The sequence below is a fragment of the Hyperolius riggenbachi genome, chromosome 5 (assembly GCF_040937935.1).
Source record: "Hyperolius riggenbachi isolate aHypRig1 chromosome 5, aHypRig1.pri, whole genome shotgun sequence".
Lineage (NCBI taxonomy): Eukaryota > Metazoa > Chordata > Amphibia > Anura > Hyperoliidae > Hyperolius > Hyperolius riggenbachi.
In genome coordinates this window covers 319,333,432-319,350,710 of record NC_090650.1, presented here as the reverse complement: position 1 = coordinate 319,350,710, position 17,279 = coordinate 319,333,432, and the positions used below count along the sequence as shown (strand labels likewise).

Sequence of the window (17,279 nt, the reverse complement as noted above, 5' to 3'; positions counted from 1 at the left end):
ATTGCTGCTTGGTTCGTTACTGGGGAGAATTTCACTCACTTTATGTTGCTTTTGTGGTTGTCACAAAGGATAGGTAATGAGGGGTTGAGGGAGCAATAAAGAGAATTCCTTTACTAGGATAAGTTTCATAAATGTTTCCTAGTTCACAAAACGAGAAACGGACTGTGGTCTTTGCCCTTGCCCACTCTGTTAGGCCTTGCTCACATCTAAAATCAAAATCACTGACATCAGCGTTTTGATATATTATAATTTTTTTTTTTTTTGCGCATCCCGACGCTTACCTGCACACTGCGATTCTGTGTGTTCACTTCCTGATGCCAGTCAGGAAGTGAACTCTTTCACCCGGTATTCATGAAAGCGCTGGGGAAATCGCTATACAAAGCACTTTTTCACGCGTTTTGTGATTTGCCTATACCTTCCATTGAGGAAAATCGCCCTGAAAATGGTACAGGCAGTGCTTTGGTGAGTGGATCGGAATATTGAAACGCTCAGATTTGAACACTCTCGTAGGGAATCACTGCATAAGCGCTTTTACGGCGATTTTCAAAATCGCCGGCACTTGAAAAATCCTGACAGTGCTCTTAGTGTGAACAAGCCCTTAGAAGATGGGCTTTGTGCTTCATTTTTTGTATTGCTTGCAAATACAGTTGAAGTACAGTAGTTGTATCCTCCTGTCCTGGTATTTGTAATCATAGTTGTGATTTTTAAATTTTTTGTTCAACTGCTCTACAGACTGTTTAAAATCTTTCTATATTCAAAACCCATATGCTGGTATTTAGATGGACAGAGGTCAAATTGCTTGAATATTTTTCTTTGTAGGAAACTCACTACATTGTTTGTTTTGGTCCTTCATATTTCAAACCATATACCGTACTTAGCAGCTTTACAGTGATCATTATGTTGGGGGGGGTTAAGTATTTAACTTGCTAATAGCGGTATAATAATCGCTGGTTATACATAATCTTTCAGATACATTTGATAGTATCTGAACATAACGCAGTGAAAACCATTTTTTTCACAGTAGCTCTCATTATACCTTTTCTCCTGATCGTTTATTATCAGCCGGGACAATCGCAGTTCACACAACTGTTATCTATATAATGCCTTAATGTAAATGGATAGGAAGGCATATGATTCAGCAATACTGCACGCCGACAAGTAATAGATGCAGCTTAGATGTGCTGATGTTGCCAGTAAATGCTTCCTCATGCGGCACAGTGATGACTAGATCAGTGATAAACATTAGAAGACGAAGTATGTAATTTTTTTCATATTGCTGAACATTGACAAACAAAAAGTAGGTACTCCTGGATGTTTAGCTGCTTAAAGTAGATCCGAGATGAACTTTTACTCATTGCATAATTGTGTTCCTTTCCTATTGTTTATAGGGCATTCCTCAAGCCAAATTACTTTTTTGTTTTTGTTTTAATACTCTAATTCCCTATAAACTAAACAAGCCACGCCCACAGGTTTTCAGAGAGCCAAGGCACTTTCAGACAGTAGCAAGGGCTTATGGGAGCTCAGTCTGGGCAGGAGGAGGGGGAGGTGTTACTAGCCAGAGATTTCAGAGGGGAGGAGGGGGGGGGGGGGGATTAGGTTTTTTGCTCAAGATGCAGATAAGCCTGCCTCTGTGTAACGTTTACAAACATGGCTGCTGTCATTGTATCACAGGAAGAAATAATCATATTCTATTTAAGCTGTTTGCAGCTAGATTTGCTGTGCAAACTATCTAAACTTTAGATAAGATATATAGACAAGTTACTTGTTATAGTTAGTTTTTCATCTCTGATCAGCTTTAGAGACACCTGCACTTCTCCTATGGTTTTGTCATCTATGCTATGAACCGGATTTGCTAAGATTCTCCTGGGTTGTAGATCTCTGGTCAATACAGTATAAGTGATGAGAAAAACCTTTAATAAAAGTGGCCTTCTGTTATGTGACCGATCCCTGGCTCATATTTGACCATAGACAGGGTAGCTAAAATTTTATTGAATAAGCTCCCCTTAGATTACTTTATTCAGTGACAAGGAAGCTCTGTGGTAAGCTTGGAAGGTCCCATGTTGTGACTGGTACCACAGATACTGGCTAAGAGGCTCAAGTACGGTGTCTTTAGGCCATACCTGCTGAGATTTTCTAAGGCTAGGGTCGCACTTGGAGGAATGTCAGTTTTCCCACATGCAGAATCACACCAGATGTGACAGCCTATGTTTATCAATGGGCTGGGTCACATTTAGTGTGGTTCCCACATGTGGGAAGTAATTTTGCTACGTGCACTACATTATTGCACACTGTGTGCAATTCCCATTGCCGACAGTCAGCTGATTGTTGGCTGAACGCTGCAGAAAACGCACTCGGCAAAAGTGCTTTTGGGAAACTGAGAAGAAAGTGTGACCCCTGCCTAAAGCCTTTTCCATACACTAGAGAATCTATCGTGAGTACGGTAGTCCCCGATTCACGTCCCCCGTCCCTAGGCCACAAACCGTTTTGTATCCAAGTCCTAATCCCTGAGGGTGACATTAGTTAAAAATTTGTACCCATCTTATGTGCTGCCTCCTACCCACCCACGTCACTGTTTCCAGAAGCCCCACCATTCATGCTACTGTGTAAAGTTTTGTTGACAATGTGAATGTTATTTTCTCCAAGTACCCTGCTGGACATATTGGTTTTGCCATCCCCTCTTCCCTTAGAGGAAATCTAAGCACAGTAAGAAAAGAGGTTAAGGCTACTTTCACAGTAAGATGTTGCGTTACATGCTACGTTAAGGTCGCATAACGTGCACCTAACGCAACGCATACTGTGGTAGAAGCTGGACGTCAGATCGAGCCGCGTTAAGTGGCTCTTCATACGTCCTGTGATGCCGTGATGCGCACTCTTGGACGCATGCGGCATCACATGGTCCTGCCGGCCAATCGCTGCACAGAGCGGCGTCCAGGAAGTAAACACTGCACGTCACACCGTGCAGTGAATATTAATTAGCCATGTGCCTGGCTGAGGAGAAGGAGGAGGGGGAGACCTCCTCCTCCTATACTACTGAGCATGTGCAAACAGTCTAGAACGCACAGCATGCAGCACTTTGAAATAACGTGAAGCATTACAATGTAACGCAACATGGGCACTGTGAACAGCCCATTGATTTTTCATTGCTATGCGGTGGGCGGTGGGCGGCGTTACAGGCTGCTCTAACATGCGCCTGTAACGTCTTACTGTGAAAGCAGCCTAAATGCTCACCCTTCAACAAAGCCAGTTATTTTGTGTATTAAGCTTGTCTGCAAATGATGAGGGATTTTTTTTTTTTGTGGGGGGGGGGGGGGGGGGGGGGGGTGTTAGCCATTACTAGCATGGGTAGTCTATTGCCATAACCCTGCCTTGCTTGAAGCCAGTTTTAGTTCAGGTAAGTGGTGATTGCTTGGTACTCCCCACTCAGAATTGTATTGTGGATACACTCAATGGACCACTTTGTGTTGAGATGGGGGTTTTTAATTAAAAGCAAGACTCATGCGCTCCAAGTTAGCCTGTCATCTGAACATGCCATTCCATGCTATACCTTATTTATTGTCAGCACTGCATAATATGTTGGTACTATACAGTATAAATCCAATTAATAATAATGCTATCAATTCTTTTTTTTCTCTCTGTTTCTTGGAAGTACTTCCAAATCAGGGGTGTGCACATACACAAAACTTTCACTTTTTGGGTAGGTGGGCATAGATTCTTATCAGTTGAGGGTTTTACGGCACAGCTCTAAGTACACTGTTTCATAAGATCATCATTGCACGTTCTCGTGATGAGTCATTCCTCTATCCTGCAAATTGTTGTGATAAGTAATTCTCATTCCCACTACAGTATGTAACTGTCTGTGCTTGTGTCTTTCCAGTGAACGTGAAGTGGGGAAAGGAGAAGTTTGATAATGTGGAGCTTAACACAGATGAGCCACCAATGGTCTTTAAGGCCCAGTTGTTCGCCTTGTCAGGCGTGCAGCCGGACAGGCAAAAAGTCATGGTGAAAGGAGGAACTTTAAAGGTATAAAGTAAATTATATTTTTTTCTGTATGTTGCATGATAGGTTTTAAAAGTTCAACAAATATTGATCAAGAGGGCCTTGATTTTCAATATAGTTTCATTAGATTTGATATTTTTTTTTTATTGCATCCAAAGTCTAATTTGTTGAAAAATAGTGTATGGTAGGCATTACCTCCTGATCAACCCTTTAAAGAGACTCTGTAAAAAAAGTCATCCTTTTTTCTACTATCCTACAAGTTCCTAAACCTATTCTAATGTGCTCTGGCTTATTGCAGCACTTTCTACTATCACCATCTCTGTAATAAATCAACTTCTCTCGCCTGTCGGACTTGTCGCCCTGTCTGGAAGGCTGCCAACTCTTCAGTGTTGTTGATCTGTTATGACCCCCCCCCCCCCCCCCCCAATGCTGCTGATAGCATGCCAATGCCTGCTCAGTACGAATGATTACATATATGCAAAGTGTTCCGAGTTGATGCAAGTTTTTATGGACATGTATGCAGCTTGAAAATGGAATGATCAGTTTAAACCTGTGTTTAAATTGACTGGTCCATTTTCAAACTGCATACTTTTGCATAAAAATTTGCATAATTTTTAAAGAATTTGCATCTCATTGATCATCACTACTGCTCAGTAGGGCTGCGAGGGAACAAATGTACTTCATATACAATAGGATGTCTATAAAATCAACAGGGTTATAGCTTGTCATTTTGACTTTAATACTAATACATATTTGTTTTATGTCTATAGGACGATGACTGGGGAAGCATTAAAATTAAAAATGTAAGTATTAAATACATTTGATTTTACATCCTAAGATTACTACTGGTATGAACTATCAGTACATAGATAGTCATCATACATTAACAAGGCCTGTACTAAATCTAAAGCCCAATCTACACAATACGATTCTTTATACGATTCGATTACGATTCTATGTACGATCCGATTAAATCCAACATGTCCGATCGGGATTCGATTCAATTCGATTTGCCATTGTTTTGCAATGGCAAATCTAATTGAATCGAATCCCGATCGGACATGTTGGATTTAATCGGATCGTAAATAGAATCGTAATCGAATCGTATAAAGAATCGTATCGTGTACATTGGGCTTAATAGACTGATTCCTGAAGGCTTCCAAGCATGTAGCTGGTTGGATACACTGACACACACTGACTCAGCTTGAGCCTTTGACCAGAAGTTGTTGCTGGGCAACAGTATCAGTCTTCCAGTTATTAATTTTAGCACATGGGGCATCCTTCTATAACTGAGTAGCCTGGGCAGTTAGCTATCAGTATCATCCGTATCAAGAGACCATACTATGGAAATTCCTACCCTGCGCTCAATTTTTTTTTTTTTTTCTTTTTGGTTTTCTTTTGTCAACTCATTTTCGCCAAGATCAAGCAGTTCCTATACAGCTGTTTGTGTATGCTCCACATATACATCAATTGAGCTGCCTGACGATCTCCATTCTCCTCTAGGGCATGAGCTTGTTAATGATGGGATCAGCGGAGGCTCTTCCCGAGGAGCCTTCAGTGAGGCCAGTCTTTGTGGAAGACATGACGGAGGAGCAGCTGGCCTCAGCGGTAAGTGGCGTTTCTTAGAACGCTTTCCTTTTTCTGATTTAGTTTATTTACTGACAAAACGGCTGTGTATGCCAAAACTGTGTCCTCTTACTGAAAGTTCATCTGTCAGAAATCTGACCTGTAGATAGATCATTCATATGTGATATGAGGGCAGTTGCTGGCTTCAGTGAAAACTGCTTGTAAAAATGATTAATTTGAAGTAGGGTATTTGCTTAATGTTGAACTAAGCATAAGTGATTCAATACACTACCTAAAGCAACCTGTACTAAACGTTAACTGGTGAGATGAACAATTATATCCATCATTCTGCTCTTAAATAGGTCTAGACTACAGTGTGCGTGTGTGAAACCTAAAAAAAAGTTTGACTTGCACGTTATTTTTTTTTTTTGTTTTTGTTTTTTTTTGTTTTTATGGCATGTAATCAGTTATCAGCTAGAGTTGAGCTACAGTCTGAGTGAGGCCCAGTGCACACCAAAAACCTCTAGCAGATCTGCAAAAAGCTAGAGGTTTTTGAAGCAGATTTCAGAGCAATTCTAGGCATGTTTTCTAAACATGCCTAGCGTTTTTTGGAGCATTTTTGTGTAGCAGATTACAAATCTTGTTACAGTAAGGGCAGGTTCAGACGGACGCTTGCGGAGCGTTTACCGCAAGCGTTCGGAACGTCGCGGTAAACTCTCCCATTCAAGTGAATGGGAGCGTTTACACCGAGCTTTTGCACGCTTTTACCCGAACGCGGCGTTCGGGCTGCCCCTGGAAGCAACATGTAGCTTCCAGGGAGCGGCAAACCGCGACGACTAATGTTCCCCTAGGGGAAAAACCCACGACCGCATCAGAACGCGACCGAAGGCTACTGAAAGCCTGACCGCGCAGCCGCCGCAACGCCCCCAGACGCGACGCTACGCAGACGTCCGTCTGAACCAGCCCTAAAGCTGCTACTGAACAGATTCTGTAACAAAAACGCCTGGAAAACAGCTCTGATCTAGCGTTTTTCAGAGCTATTCCCACTTTCCTATACTTTAACATTGAGGCAGAAACGCCTCAGATCTCAGAAATGCTGCAGCCCCCGAGTTTGCGTTTGTGGAAAAAACAAACCGCTCTGGTGTGCACTGTCCCATTTACTTTCATTAGCCAAGCGGTTTTCCCCCTGCAAGCGTTTAAAAAAAAAACGCTCCAGAACCGCTCTAGTGTGTACTAGCCCTGAGAGTGTAATTTGCATACCTGAATTCCTAGCCCTTGGTGAGGGGAAAAAAAGAGCGAAGCCTCATTCTACTGTACATACACATGTCTATCTCATCATAGCTCGTCATTTCAGGTAACCTCCCTGTACCCCACCATGCAAGGAAGCACATAAATTGGCCCACAGTGTATCCCTTCCCTCCCTCAAAATGTATATTTGTTAATTTAAAGTAGATACCATGAGTGTGTATTACATTTCAGTTTCTGTCTGTGGGATACCTGATGATGCAGTTTTGCAGTCCTATAATACAAACCTTCCTTGGTGGTGCTTCAGATTATGTAGCTATAGGAAGTACTGTAATGTATAGGGGAAAAAAAGAAATATTTTGTTGTTTTGAAATCGAGATACCATTCAGCTTTTGTCAGTAAAAATTGTTTTATATTTTGCTAAATGTGTTTATGCAAGTTGGTGAAAATGTTTCCTGTCCTTCAGATGGAACTGCCCTGCGGCTTAACCAACCTGGGGAACACCTGTTATATGAACGCCACTGTTCAGTGTATCCGTTCAGTGCCCGAGCTGAAGGAGGCTCTTAAACGGTATTTATTGTAGATCACATAAAGGAAAGGCACAGCATACTGATTGAGACCATATGAAGAATCCAACATGTGCAGAGTTATTTTTAATATTGATTACCATAGTCCTTTGTAGATGTTGTAAATCTAGATATGCTGTGAATTGGTTTATAAACCTCTAGATATGCTGTGAATTGGTTTATTCCCTTAGGTCCCATCACCCTTGCAGGCTGATACAATGGTTATATATTCTCTACTGTGTACACGCATTGCAGTGCACATGTATTCAGTTTATTTACATTTGGTAGAACAGCGAGGAGAACACCAGCGCATACCACTAAGGCTGCATCTGAAATGACCACCAGCTCAGTGTGTAGCACCTATATAGACTTTCTGCACACTTCGCATTCAATTCAGATGTAAATCATATGCAAATCTGCTACTACTTATCATGCAAACAGGACACTCAGGAGGAGTTTAATAAATGTTAGCACTTGTCTTGGATGCAGGGCATGCATTTTTCAGTCTAGCAGAGGCGGTGTATGCCTGTGCGATTAACCATTCAGTTGCAACATGTGTTTAGGGATGCGCAGCCTTTCCCCCCCCCACCTTTCCTATTCAGTTTATTGGAGGCAAGAGGGTTTACGGTACTTTTTCCTTATTTTGGTGGAATTAACATTTCAGGCAATACCACTACAGTGGCTTGCAAAAGTATTCGGCCCCCTTGAAGTTTTCCACATTTTGTCATATTACTGCCACAAACATGAATCTATTTTATTGGAATTCCACGTGAAAGACCAATACAAAGTGGTGTACACGTGAGAAGTGGAACGAAAATCATACTTTATTCCAAACATTTTTTTACAAATAAATAACTGCAAAGTGGGATGTGCGTAATTGTTCAGCCCCCTGAGTCAATACTTTGTAGAACCACCTTTTGCTGCAATTACAGCTGCCAGTCTTTTAGGGTATGTCTCTACCAGCTTTGCACATGTAGAGACTGAAATCCTTGCCCTTTCTTCTTTGCAAAACAGCTCCAGCTCAGATTAGATGAACAGCATTTGTGAACAGCAGTTTTCAGATCTTGCCACAGATTCTTGATTGGATTTAGATCTGGATTTTGAATGGGCCATTCTAACACATGGATATGTTTTGTTTTAAACCATTCCATTGTTGCCCTGGCTTTGTGTTTAGGGTCGTTGTCCTACTGGAAGGTGAACCTGCGCCCCAGTCTAAAGTCTTTTGCAGACTCCAAGTGGTTTTCTTTCAAGATTGCCCTTTGGCTGGTATTTGGCTCCATCCATCTTCCCATCAACTCTGACCAGCTTCCCTGTCCCTGCTGAAGAGATGCACCCCTGGAGCATGATGCTGCCACCACCATATTTGACAGTGGGGATGGTGTGTTCAGAGTGATGTGCAGTGTTAGTTTTTCGCCACACATAACGTTTTACATTTTGGCCAAAAAGTTCCATTTTGGTCTCATCTGACCAGAGCACCTTCTTCCACATGTTTGCTGTGTCCCCCACATGGCTCGTGGCAAACTGCAAACGGGACTTCTTATGTTTTTCTGTTAACAATGGCTTTCTTCTTGCCACTCTTCCATAAAGGCCAACTTTGTGCAGTGCACGACTAATAGTTGTCCTATGGACAAATTCCCCCACCTGAGCTCTTGACTGCATTTCTGATCAGCGCTCTCCTTGTTTGGCCTGTGAGTTTAGGTGGACGGCCTTGTCTTGGTAGGTTTACAGTTGTGCCATACTCCTTCCATTTCTGAATGATTGCTTGAACAGTGCTCCGTGGGATGTTCAAGGCTTTGGAAATCTTTTTGTAGCCTAAGCCTGCTTTAAATTTCTCAATAACTTGATCCGTGACCTGTCTGGTGTGCACTTTGGACTTCATGGTGGTGTTGCTCCCAATATTCTCTTAGACAACCTCTGAGGCTATCCCAGAGCAGCTGTTTTTGTACTGACATTAGATTACACACAGGTGCACTCTATTAAGTCATTAGCACTCATCAGGCAATGTCTATGGGGAACTGACTGCACTCAGACCAAAGGGAGCTGAATAATTACGCACAGCACACTTTGCAGTAATTTATTTGTAAAAAATGTTTGGAATCATGTATGATTTTCGTCTCACTTCTCACGTGTACACCACTTTGTATTGGTCTTTCACATGGAATCCCAATAAAATAGATTCATGTTTGTGGCAGTAATATGACAAAATGTGGAAAACTTCAAGGGGGCCGAATACTTTTGCAAACCACTGCATGTAGTTTGTGAAAGGATAAAGAATGTTCGCTTTTTTTTTTTTTTTTTCTTCTTTTGGTGGCATCTGAGAAAGATGAAATTGTATCTGTTGATCTTGCTTAAAGGGATACTTACCGGTAAGTCAAAAATAAAAAAATATTTTTACTCACCTGGGGCATCCCTCAGCCCCCTGAAGCTGTATGGTGTAGCCGCTGGCGGGGACAGGAGGATCGGAGCGAGGCTGCGAGGGCACCATACAGCTTCAGGGGGCTGAGGGATGCCCCAGGTGAGTAAAAATCATTTTTTATTTTTGACTTAAGTATCCCTTTAAGGTGGCCACACATGATGCAATACAATGATCCGATTTTTACTATTATTATTATTATTATTATTATTTATAAAGCGCCAACATATTCCGTGGCGCTGTACAATGTAAGAAAACAAACAAGGGATACATAATGATACAGACAATGATATACATCAAATATGAACACTGATACAAGATACAGCACTGCTGATTACAATTTGTTTTAACATGATGACTAAAATGTATAAATGTCTAACAGTGTGCAAGCAATTACATTAATAACAGTCCATGACACAAAAGGGTGAGAGCACTGCCCTTGCGAGCTTACAATCTAAAGGAATGGGGTGGAAACAGGAGGTGGGGATGTATACAGTATACCACATATACTCGCAAGCAAGCCGACCCGCATATAAGCCCCCCCTCCCCCCCCAACTTTTACCTGAAAAAACAGGAAAAAATGATTGACCCTCACATAAGCCGGGGGTAGGAAATGCTGGCCGTGTGATTCTCCCCCCCCCCCCCTCCCCCAATGTGTCCCAGTATAGTTAGTATAGTGCCCAGTATAGCTAGTGAAGTGTCCAGTATAGTTAGTATAGTGCCCAGTATAGCTCGTATAGTGCCCGGTATAGCTCGTATAGTGCCCGGTATAGCTCGTATAGTGCCCGGTATAGCTCGTATAGTGCCCGGTATAGCTCGTATAGTGCCCGGTATAGCTCGTATAGTGCCCAAGTATAGCTCGTATAGTGCCCGGTATAGCTCGTATAGTGCCCGGTATAGCTCGTATAGTGCTCGGTATAGCTAGTATAGTGCTCGGTATAGCTAGTTTAGTGCCCAAGTATAGATAGTATCGTGCTCGGTATAGTGCCCCCCGGCTCACCCAATGCAATGTGTATCGCCGTTACTATGGAAACCGCTCTGCCTACATCTTCCTGTCATCACACAGCAGCCGCCGTGGAGCGAGCTGCTGTGAGCTATTTACATGCGGGAGACGGAGAGGGGACTATTGGAAGCCGCACAGTAAGCTAATAGCAGCGGCGGACGCGGGGCGACCTATGACCAACGAGACTCGCAAGCAAGCCGACCCCCCCCCCCCCCCCCCAACTTTTGTTGGGTCAAAAATTTGGCTTGCTTGCGAGTATATACGGTATGTACAGGCAGTGCGCAATTAGGTTATATATTCAATAAATATGATCGGATCTCCCAAAAAAAAATCTAATTTTGTTTTTTCCAGGTTTTTTTTTTTATTTATTTATTTTTTTTATAGATTTTGGAATGCTGGAAATTTCTCTAAAGATTGTATGGTGTGTGTTTGTCAATTAATATACACACCCTAGCAATTTTCTCAGTTTCCAATCATTTTTATTATAATTGGGGAAAAATTAAATGTGTGTGGTACATTGGTCATATTTTTGAAATGTTACAATCAGAAAAAATGATTGCAATTCTTAAATTGAACAGGTATTTAAAAAATTGTATGGTCAACTTAGGACTATTGTCAAATGTTATTAAAGGGAAGGTTCAGGGACGCCTTAAAAAAAATAAAAATCCATATCCACTTACCTGGGGCTTCCTCCAGCCCGTGGCAGGCAGGAGGTGCCCTCGCCTCCGCTCCAGAGGCTCCCGGTCGTCTTCGGTGGCCAGGCCGGCTGCCAGGTCGGGCTCTTCTGCGCTCCAAGGACGGGCTCTTCTGCGTCCCGCGCGCTGACGTCATCGGACGTCCGCCGGGCTGTACTGCGCAGGCGCAGAACTACTGCACCTGCGCAGTACAGCCCGGCGGACGTCCGATGACGTCAGCGCCCCCGCGTGGGGCGCAGAAGAGCCCGACCTGGCAGCCGGCCTGGCCAGGTCGGGTCGGCCACCGAAGACGACCGGGAGCCTCTGGAGCGGCGGCGAGGGCACCTCCTGCCTGCCACGGGCTGGAGGGAAGCCCCAGGTAAGTGGATATGGATTTTTATTTTTTTCAAGGTGTCCCTGAACCTTCCCTTTAAATTGGATAAATCCCTATGCATTATATTGCATTAAATGGAATAAATCACTATAGGGCCTCAATTAAAGCGCTGCGGAATATATTGGCGCTATATAAATAAAAAATCATAAAAAAAAGTTAGTGGCATGGTCTGCTGTGACTGTAGTTATTGTCCATACCACAGATTTGTCTTAACCATTTACCGCCATCCTAATGTATTAAAACGTCATGCTTACCTCTATTAACAGCAACATGACGTTTTAATACGTCGTGCATTCCCGCCGCTGCTACCGCCGTGTGCGCGCCGCTACGGCCGCTGTTTCCGTCGGGATCCCGTGCTGGGTGATTGGGGAAGAGGACCGAACGGTCCTCTACCCAATCGCAGTGCCTGGAGTGAATGGACGTGACCGCGAACAGCGGCTAAGTCCATTCACATAAATAGGAAATGTAACAATTAAATAAAGTGTGGGAAAAAAAAAAAGTGAACACTTCCTATAACGAGTGTTCACTAGCGCCATCTTGTGGCCAAAAAGTATATTACATCTACAAAATACATACATTTTCAAGTACATACACTTCATTAATAAAATTACACTTCCAACCCCCCCCCCCCCCCCCCTCCCAAAAAAAAAAACCACTTGCAAAAAAAAATCAGCTTAAAAAAAAAAGTTACCTTAGGGACTCAGCTTTTTTAATCTATATTTTATGGGGGAAATTTTATTTTAATTTATTACATTGGGGCTTGTAATTATGGCCAGAACAAAAAAAACAGAAAAATAACACTTATATTTCAAAATAATATACTGTCGCCATACATTGTGATAGGGACATAATTTAAATGGTTTAATAATCGGGAAAACTGGGCAAATAAAACGTGTTTGTTTTATCCACAGGAGAATGTTTAATTTTAAAACTATAATGGCTTAAAACTGAGAAATGATTTTTTTTTCCCTTTTTTTTCAGTTTTTCTCATTAAAACTCATTTAGAATAAAAAAAAATTCCTAGCAAAATGTACTATCCACAGAAAGCCTAATTGGTGGCGAAAAAAACGAGGTATAGATCATTTTCTTGTGATAAGTAGTAATAAAGTTATAAGGGAATAAAAGGGAGGAGCACTGACAACTGAAAATTGCTCTGGTCCGTTAGGATAAAAACCCTTGGGGGTGAACTGGTTAAAGAGAACCTGTGAGAGTAATACAGAGGCTGCCAGCTTCACTCCTTTAACTTATGTACATTTGCATGATCAAAGTTGACAAGGCGGCTGATAAAGACCATCTTACCTCAGCCGATAATCGTCCATGTGTAAACCGGTCCCTGACCGCCGTCCTGCAAGTGATCCGCCCGGCGGATTAACTCACCCGAGCTGTAGCCAACTACATTGTGTGAATAACTGCATGCTTAGTTGATAAAGAACTTATGCGGGAAAAGCTGCAGTGGGGATCGTCCACACAGAAATGTCGGAGATCAACTGAAACTGGTGTACGAAACTAAACCTACCTTTGTTTCATTCTGCGCAGCTTGTTCACATGTATGCATGTTTACATATCCGTTTTTGTACATATACTTCAGTTTTACACCAAAATGCGTGTTTTAAAGGCCCTCATGCAAAACATAACTAATACTGGCCCTAAACTGTAGTAATAGTTTTAGTGAAGGTTTTCTTTTAGGATTAGAATTTACTACATTCTATGTCACTACGGTGCCAATCGCACCGAAGGAAGCCAGCTGAAGAGTCGGCTGAATGCTAGTATACAGCGTCTGAAGCGATTTAGAATACCTGTTTTTATTCAGCAGGTAGCCTCAGCATTATAAACCAAACTGATTTGCCACATCCCTGCGGCAGAACAAGGTCTTAATTCACCAACTGCCCCCCCCCCCCCCAATCCCCGGGCCAAAAATCTGCTGTCCTTCCTGGTAGCCTCTAGAGCTTTGTGCAGTAGCTCTGCCTCTGCTCCAGTCAATCTCCGCCTTTCCCCGCCCTTCTCACTCTTCTTTCACTGAGAGGGGCGGGTAGAGGCAGAGCTACAGCGGAAAGCTTTGCCTCCCCTGGGCAGCAAAATCCACGACCTGGAAAGTCGTGGAATTTTGCCCTGGGATTTCATGGGGATAAAGACCTCATTCTGCACGGGGATGTGGCAAATCAGTTTGGATTGTAATGCTGCATACACACTTGAGATAAAAGTCTTTGGAAAAGGCAAGATCACAGACCAAATACAGGATCTTCTCAAAAAATTAGCATATTGTGATAAAGTTCATTATTTTCTGTAATGTACTGATAAACTTTAGACTTTGATATATTTTAGATTCATTACACACAACTGAAGTAGTTCAAAGCCTTTTATTTTTTTTAATATTGATGATTTTGGCATACAGCTCATGAAAACCCCAAATTCCTATCTCAAAAAATTAGCATATCACGAAAAGGTTCTCTAAACGAGCTATTAACCTAATCATCTGAATCAACTAATTAACTCTAAACACCTGCAAAAGATTCCTGAGGCTTTTAAAACTCCCAGCCTGGTTCATTACTCAAAACCGCAATCATGGGTAAGACTGCCGACCTGACTGCTGTCCAGAAGGCCATCATTGACACCCTTAAGCAAGAGGGTAAGACACAGAAAGAAATTTCTGAACGAATAGGCTGTTCCCAGAGTGCTGTATCAAGGCAAGTCAGTGGGAAGTCTGTGGGAAGGAAAAAGTGTGGCAGAAAACGCTGCACGAGAGGTGATCAGACCCTGAGGAAGATTGTGGAGAAGGAACGATTCCAGACCTTGGGGGACCTGCGGAAGCAGTGGACTGAGTCTGGAGTAGAAACATCCTGAGCCACCGTGTACAGGTGTGTGCAGGAAATGGGCTACAGGTGCCGCATTCCCCAGGTCAAGCCACTTTTGAACCAGACAAGTGGCAGAAGTGCCTGACCTGGGCTACAGAGAAGCAGCACTGGACTGTTGCTCAGTGGTCCAAAGTACTTTTTCGGATGAAAGCAACATTTGCACGTCATTCGGAAATCAAGGTGCCAGAGTCTGGAGGAAGACTGGGGAGAGGGAAATTCCAAAATGTCTGAAGTCCAGTGTCAAGTACAGGTCAGGCACTTCTGCCGCTGTTTCTCGTTCAAAAGTGGCTTTATCTGGGGAATGCGGCACCTGTAGCCCATTTCCTGTACATGCCTGTACACGGTGGCTCGGGATGTTTCTACTCCAGACTCAGTCCACTGCTTCCACAGGTCCCCCAAGGTCTGGAATCGGTCCATCTCTGCAATCTTCCTCAGAGTCCGGTCACCTCTTTTTGTTGTGCAGCGTTTTCTGCCACATTTTTTCCTTCCCACAGACTTCTCACTGAGGTGCCTTGATACAGCACTCTGGGAACAGCCTATTCATTCAGAAATTTATTTCTGTGTCTTACCCTCTTGCTTGAGGGTGTCAATGATGGCCTTCTGGACAGCAGTCAGGTCGGAAGTCTTACCTATGATTGCGGTTTTGAGTAATGAACCAGGCTGGGAGTTTAAAAAGCCTCAGGAATCTTTTGCAGGTGTTTAGAGTTAATTAGTTTATTCAGATGATTAGGTTAATAGCTCGTTTATAGAACCTTTTTGTGATATGCTAATTTTTTGAGATAGGAATTTTGGGTTTTCATGAGCTGTATGCCAAAATCATCAATATTAAAAAAAATAAAAGGCTTTGAACTACTTCAGTTGTGTGTAATGAATCTAAAATATATCAAAGTCTAAAGTTTATCAGTACATTACAGAAAATAATGAACTTTATCACAATATGCTAATTTTTTGAGAAGATCCTGTATACCCCATTCCATGTAGTATGAGAGCCATATTCTACACAGTCTATTCTATGGAGCTGCACTCCCCATCAGATAAAATCTTTGCAAGATGCTGCACACAAAGATGCTGTACACATTCAAACGATCATTATCTGCAAAAGATCTCTTCCTGCAATAGATCCATTCGTGCAAAATGCATTCATAGTCTATGAGATCTGCAGATCCTCATACACACCTTAACAGGCTTCATCTGCATATCTGGCAATCATCTGCAGATCTGAAAATCCATCCTGGTGGATCTGATCTGCAGATGATTGCCTGTTAAACAAGGTGTGTATGATGATCTGCAGATCTCATAAACTATGAATGCATTTTGCAGGAATGGATATTTTGCAGGAAGAGATCTTTTGCAGATAATGATCTTTTGAATGTGTACGGGCATCTTTGTGTGAAGCATCCTGCAAAGATTTTATCTGATGGGGAGTTCAGCTCCATAGAATAGACTGTGTAGAGTATGGCTCTCATACTACATGGAATGGGGTATAATTGGTCTGTGATCTTGTCTTTTCCAAAGACTTTTATCTCAAGTGTGTATGCAGCATAATGCTGAAGCTTCCTGCTGAATAAAAACAGGTATTTTAAATTGCTTCAGTCTCTCTTTTAAGTGCCTTGAAAAGTGGAGTGTACTTTTAAAACCAGTACTTTCTAATGGATTGTGTTACTTTTTTTTTTTTTTTTTTTTTTTTTAATTTATCCTGACAAGTGCCACCTAATGTCACTTCCATGCTTCAGTTCCTATTTGAACCTGTCCAATTAATGCAAGTTCTGTTTTATCACGCAATTAAATGTTAATTGGCCACACAATTTAATGGGATTTCTACTTGTAATGTTTTTCGATGAGCAAAACTATGCATTCACTGACAAGTGGTATTGGGACCTTTTATATAGACCAGTGTTTCTCAACATTTTATTGGTATGTACCCCTTTTAAAACCCTGTTCTCACCAAGTACCCACTAGCATAGTAAACATTATCACAAGTAACCCTTGACAAATATATATCTTATCGTAGTACATAATTGGTTCTGAACAATTTCTAAGCATTTGCTATTGTTTTATATTAGCGGAAATACTAATTTGGTGATGTTTAAGATTTATCATTTTCTAAAACTCTAAATTTGTTATTCTTGGTTAAGTATATGAAGCCCGAGTACACCCTGGAACCATCAGAAGTACCCCCTGGGGTACGCGTACCACACGTTGAGAACCTAGGATATAGACAATAGCATTGCACTCCTTTCCACCGTGGACATCATTTAGCAACATTTTGGTTTGAGTTTTAACTAGATTTGTTTTTTTTGTTATGTGGAGGCTAAATTTTAAATACAGGTATAAGCGAAGTATGACAAATGGCTGGGCTTGTAACACTAATTTAGTACAGTTGCAGTAGTGTCACTTTGTGTTTGCAGTAATGCTTATTGCGTGTTTTGTTTTTAGCTATACGGGTGCCTTGAGAGCTTCTGGGGAAATGGCTTCTGCTCAGTACATTACTGCAGGTTTGTAACTTTTTTTTCTTAAGGTTTTATTTATTCTGCTAATGTTATATGGCTGCATTTGTTCAGTGCTATCTT

At 42.0% G+C, this 17,279-nt stretch overlaps 1 protein-coding gene across 1 annotated transcript in view; it reads left to right on the top strand.

Moving 5' to 3' along the window:
- USP14 (ubiquitin specific peptidase 14) overlaps nucleotides 1–17,279 on the top strand; it is a 52,102-nt gene that overhangs the window by 3,106 nt on the left and 31,717 nt on the right. The window contains exons 2-6 of the mRNA XM_068237236.1: nucleotides 3,875–4,020; nucleotides 4,767–4,799; nucleotides 5,500–5,604; nucleotides 7,274–7,377; nucleotides 17,146–17,204. Coding sequence (XP_068093337.1) covers nucleotides 3,875–4,020; nucleotides 4,767–4,799; nucleotides 5,500–5,604; nucleotides 7,274–7,377; nucleotides 17,146–17,204 — 447 coding nt within the window. The remainder of the gene's footprint in view (nucleotides 1–3,874; nucleotides 4,021–4,766; nucleotides 4,800–5,499; nucleotides 5,605–7,273; nucleotides 7,378–17,145; nucleotides 17,205–17,279) is intronic.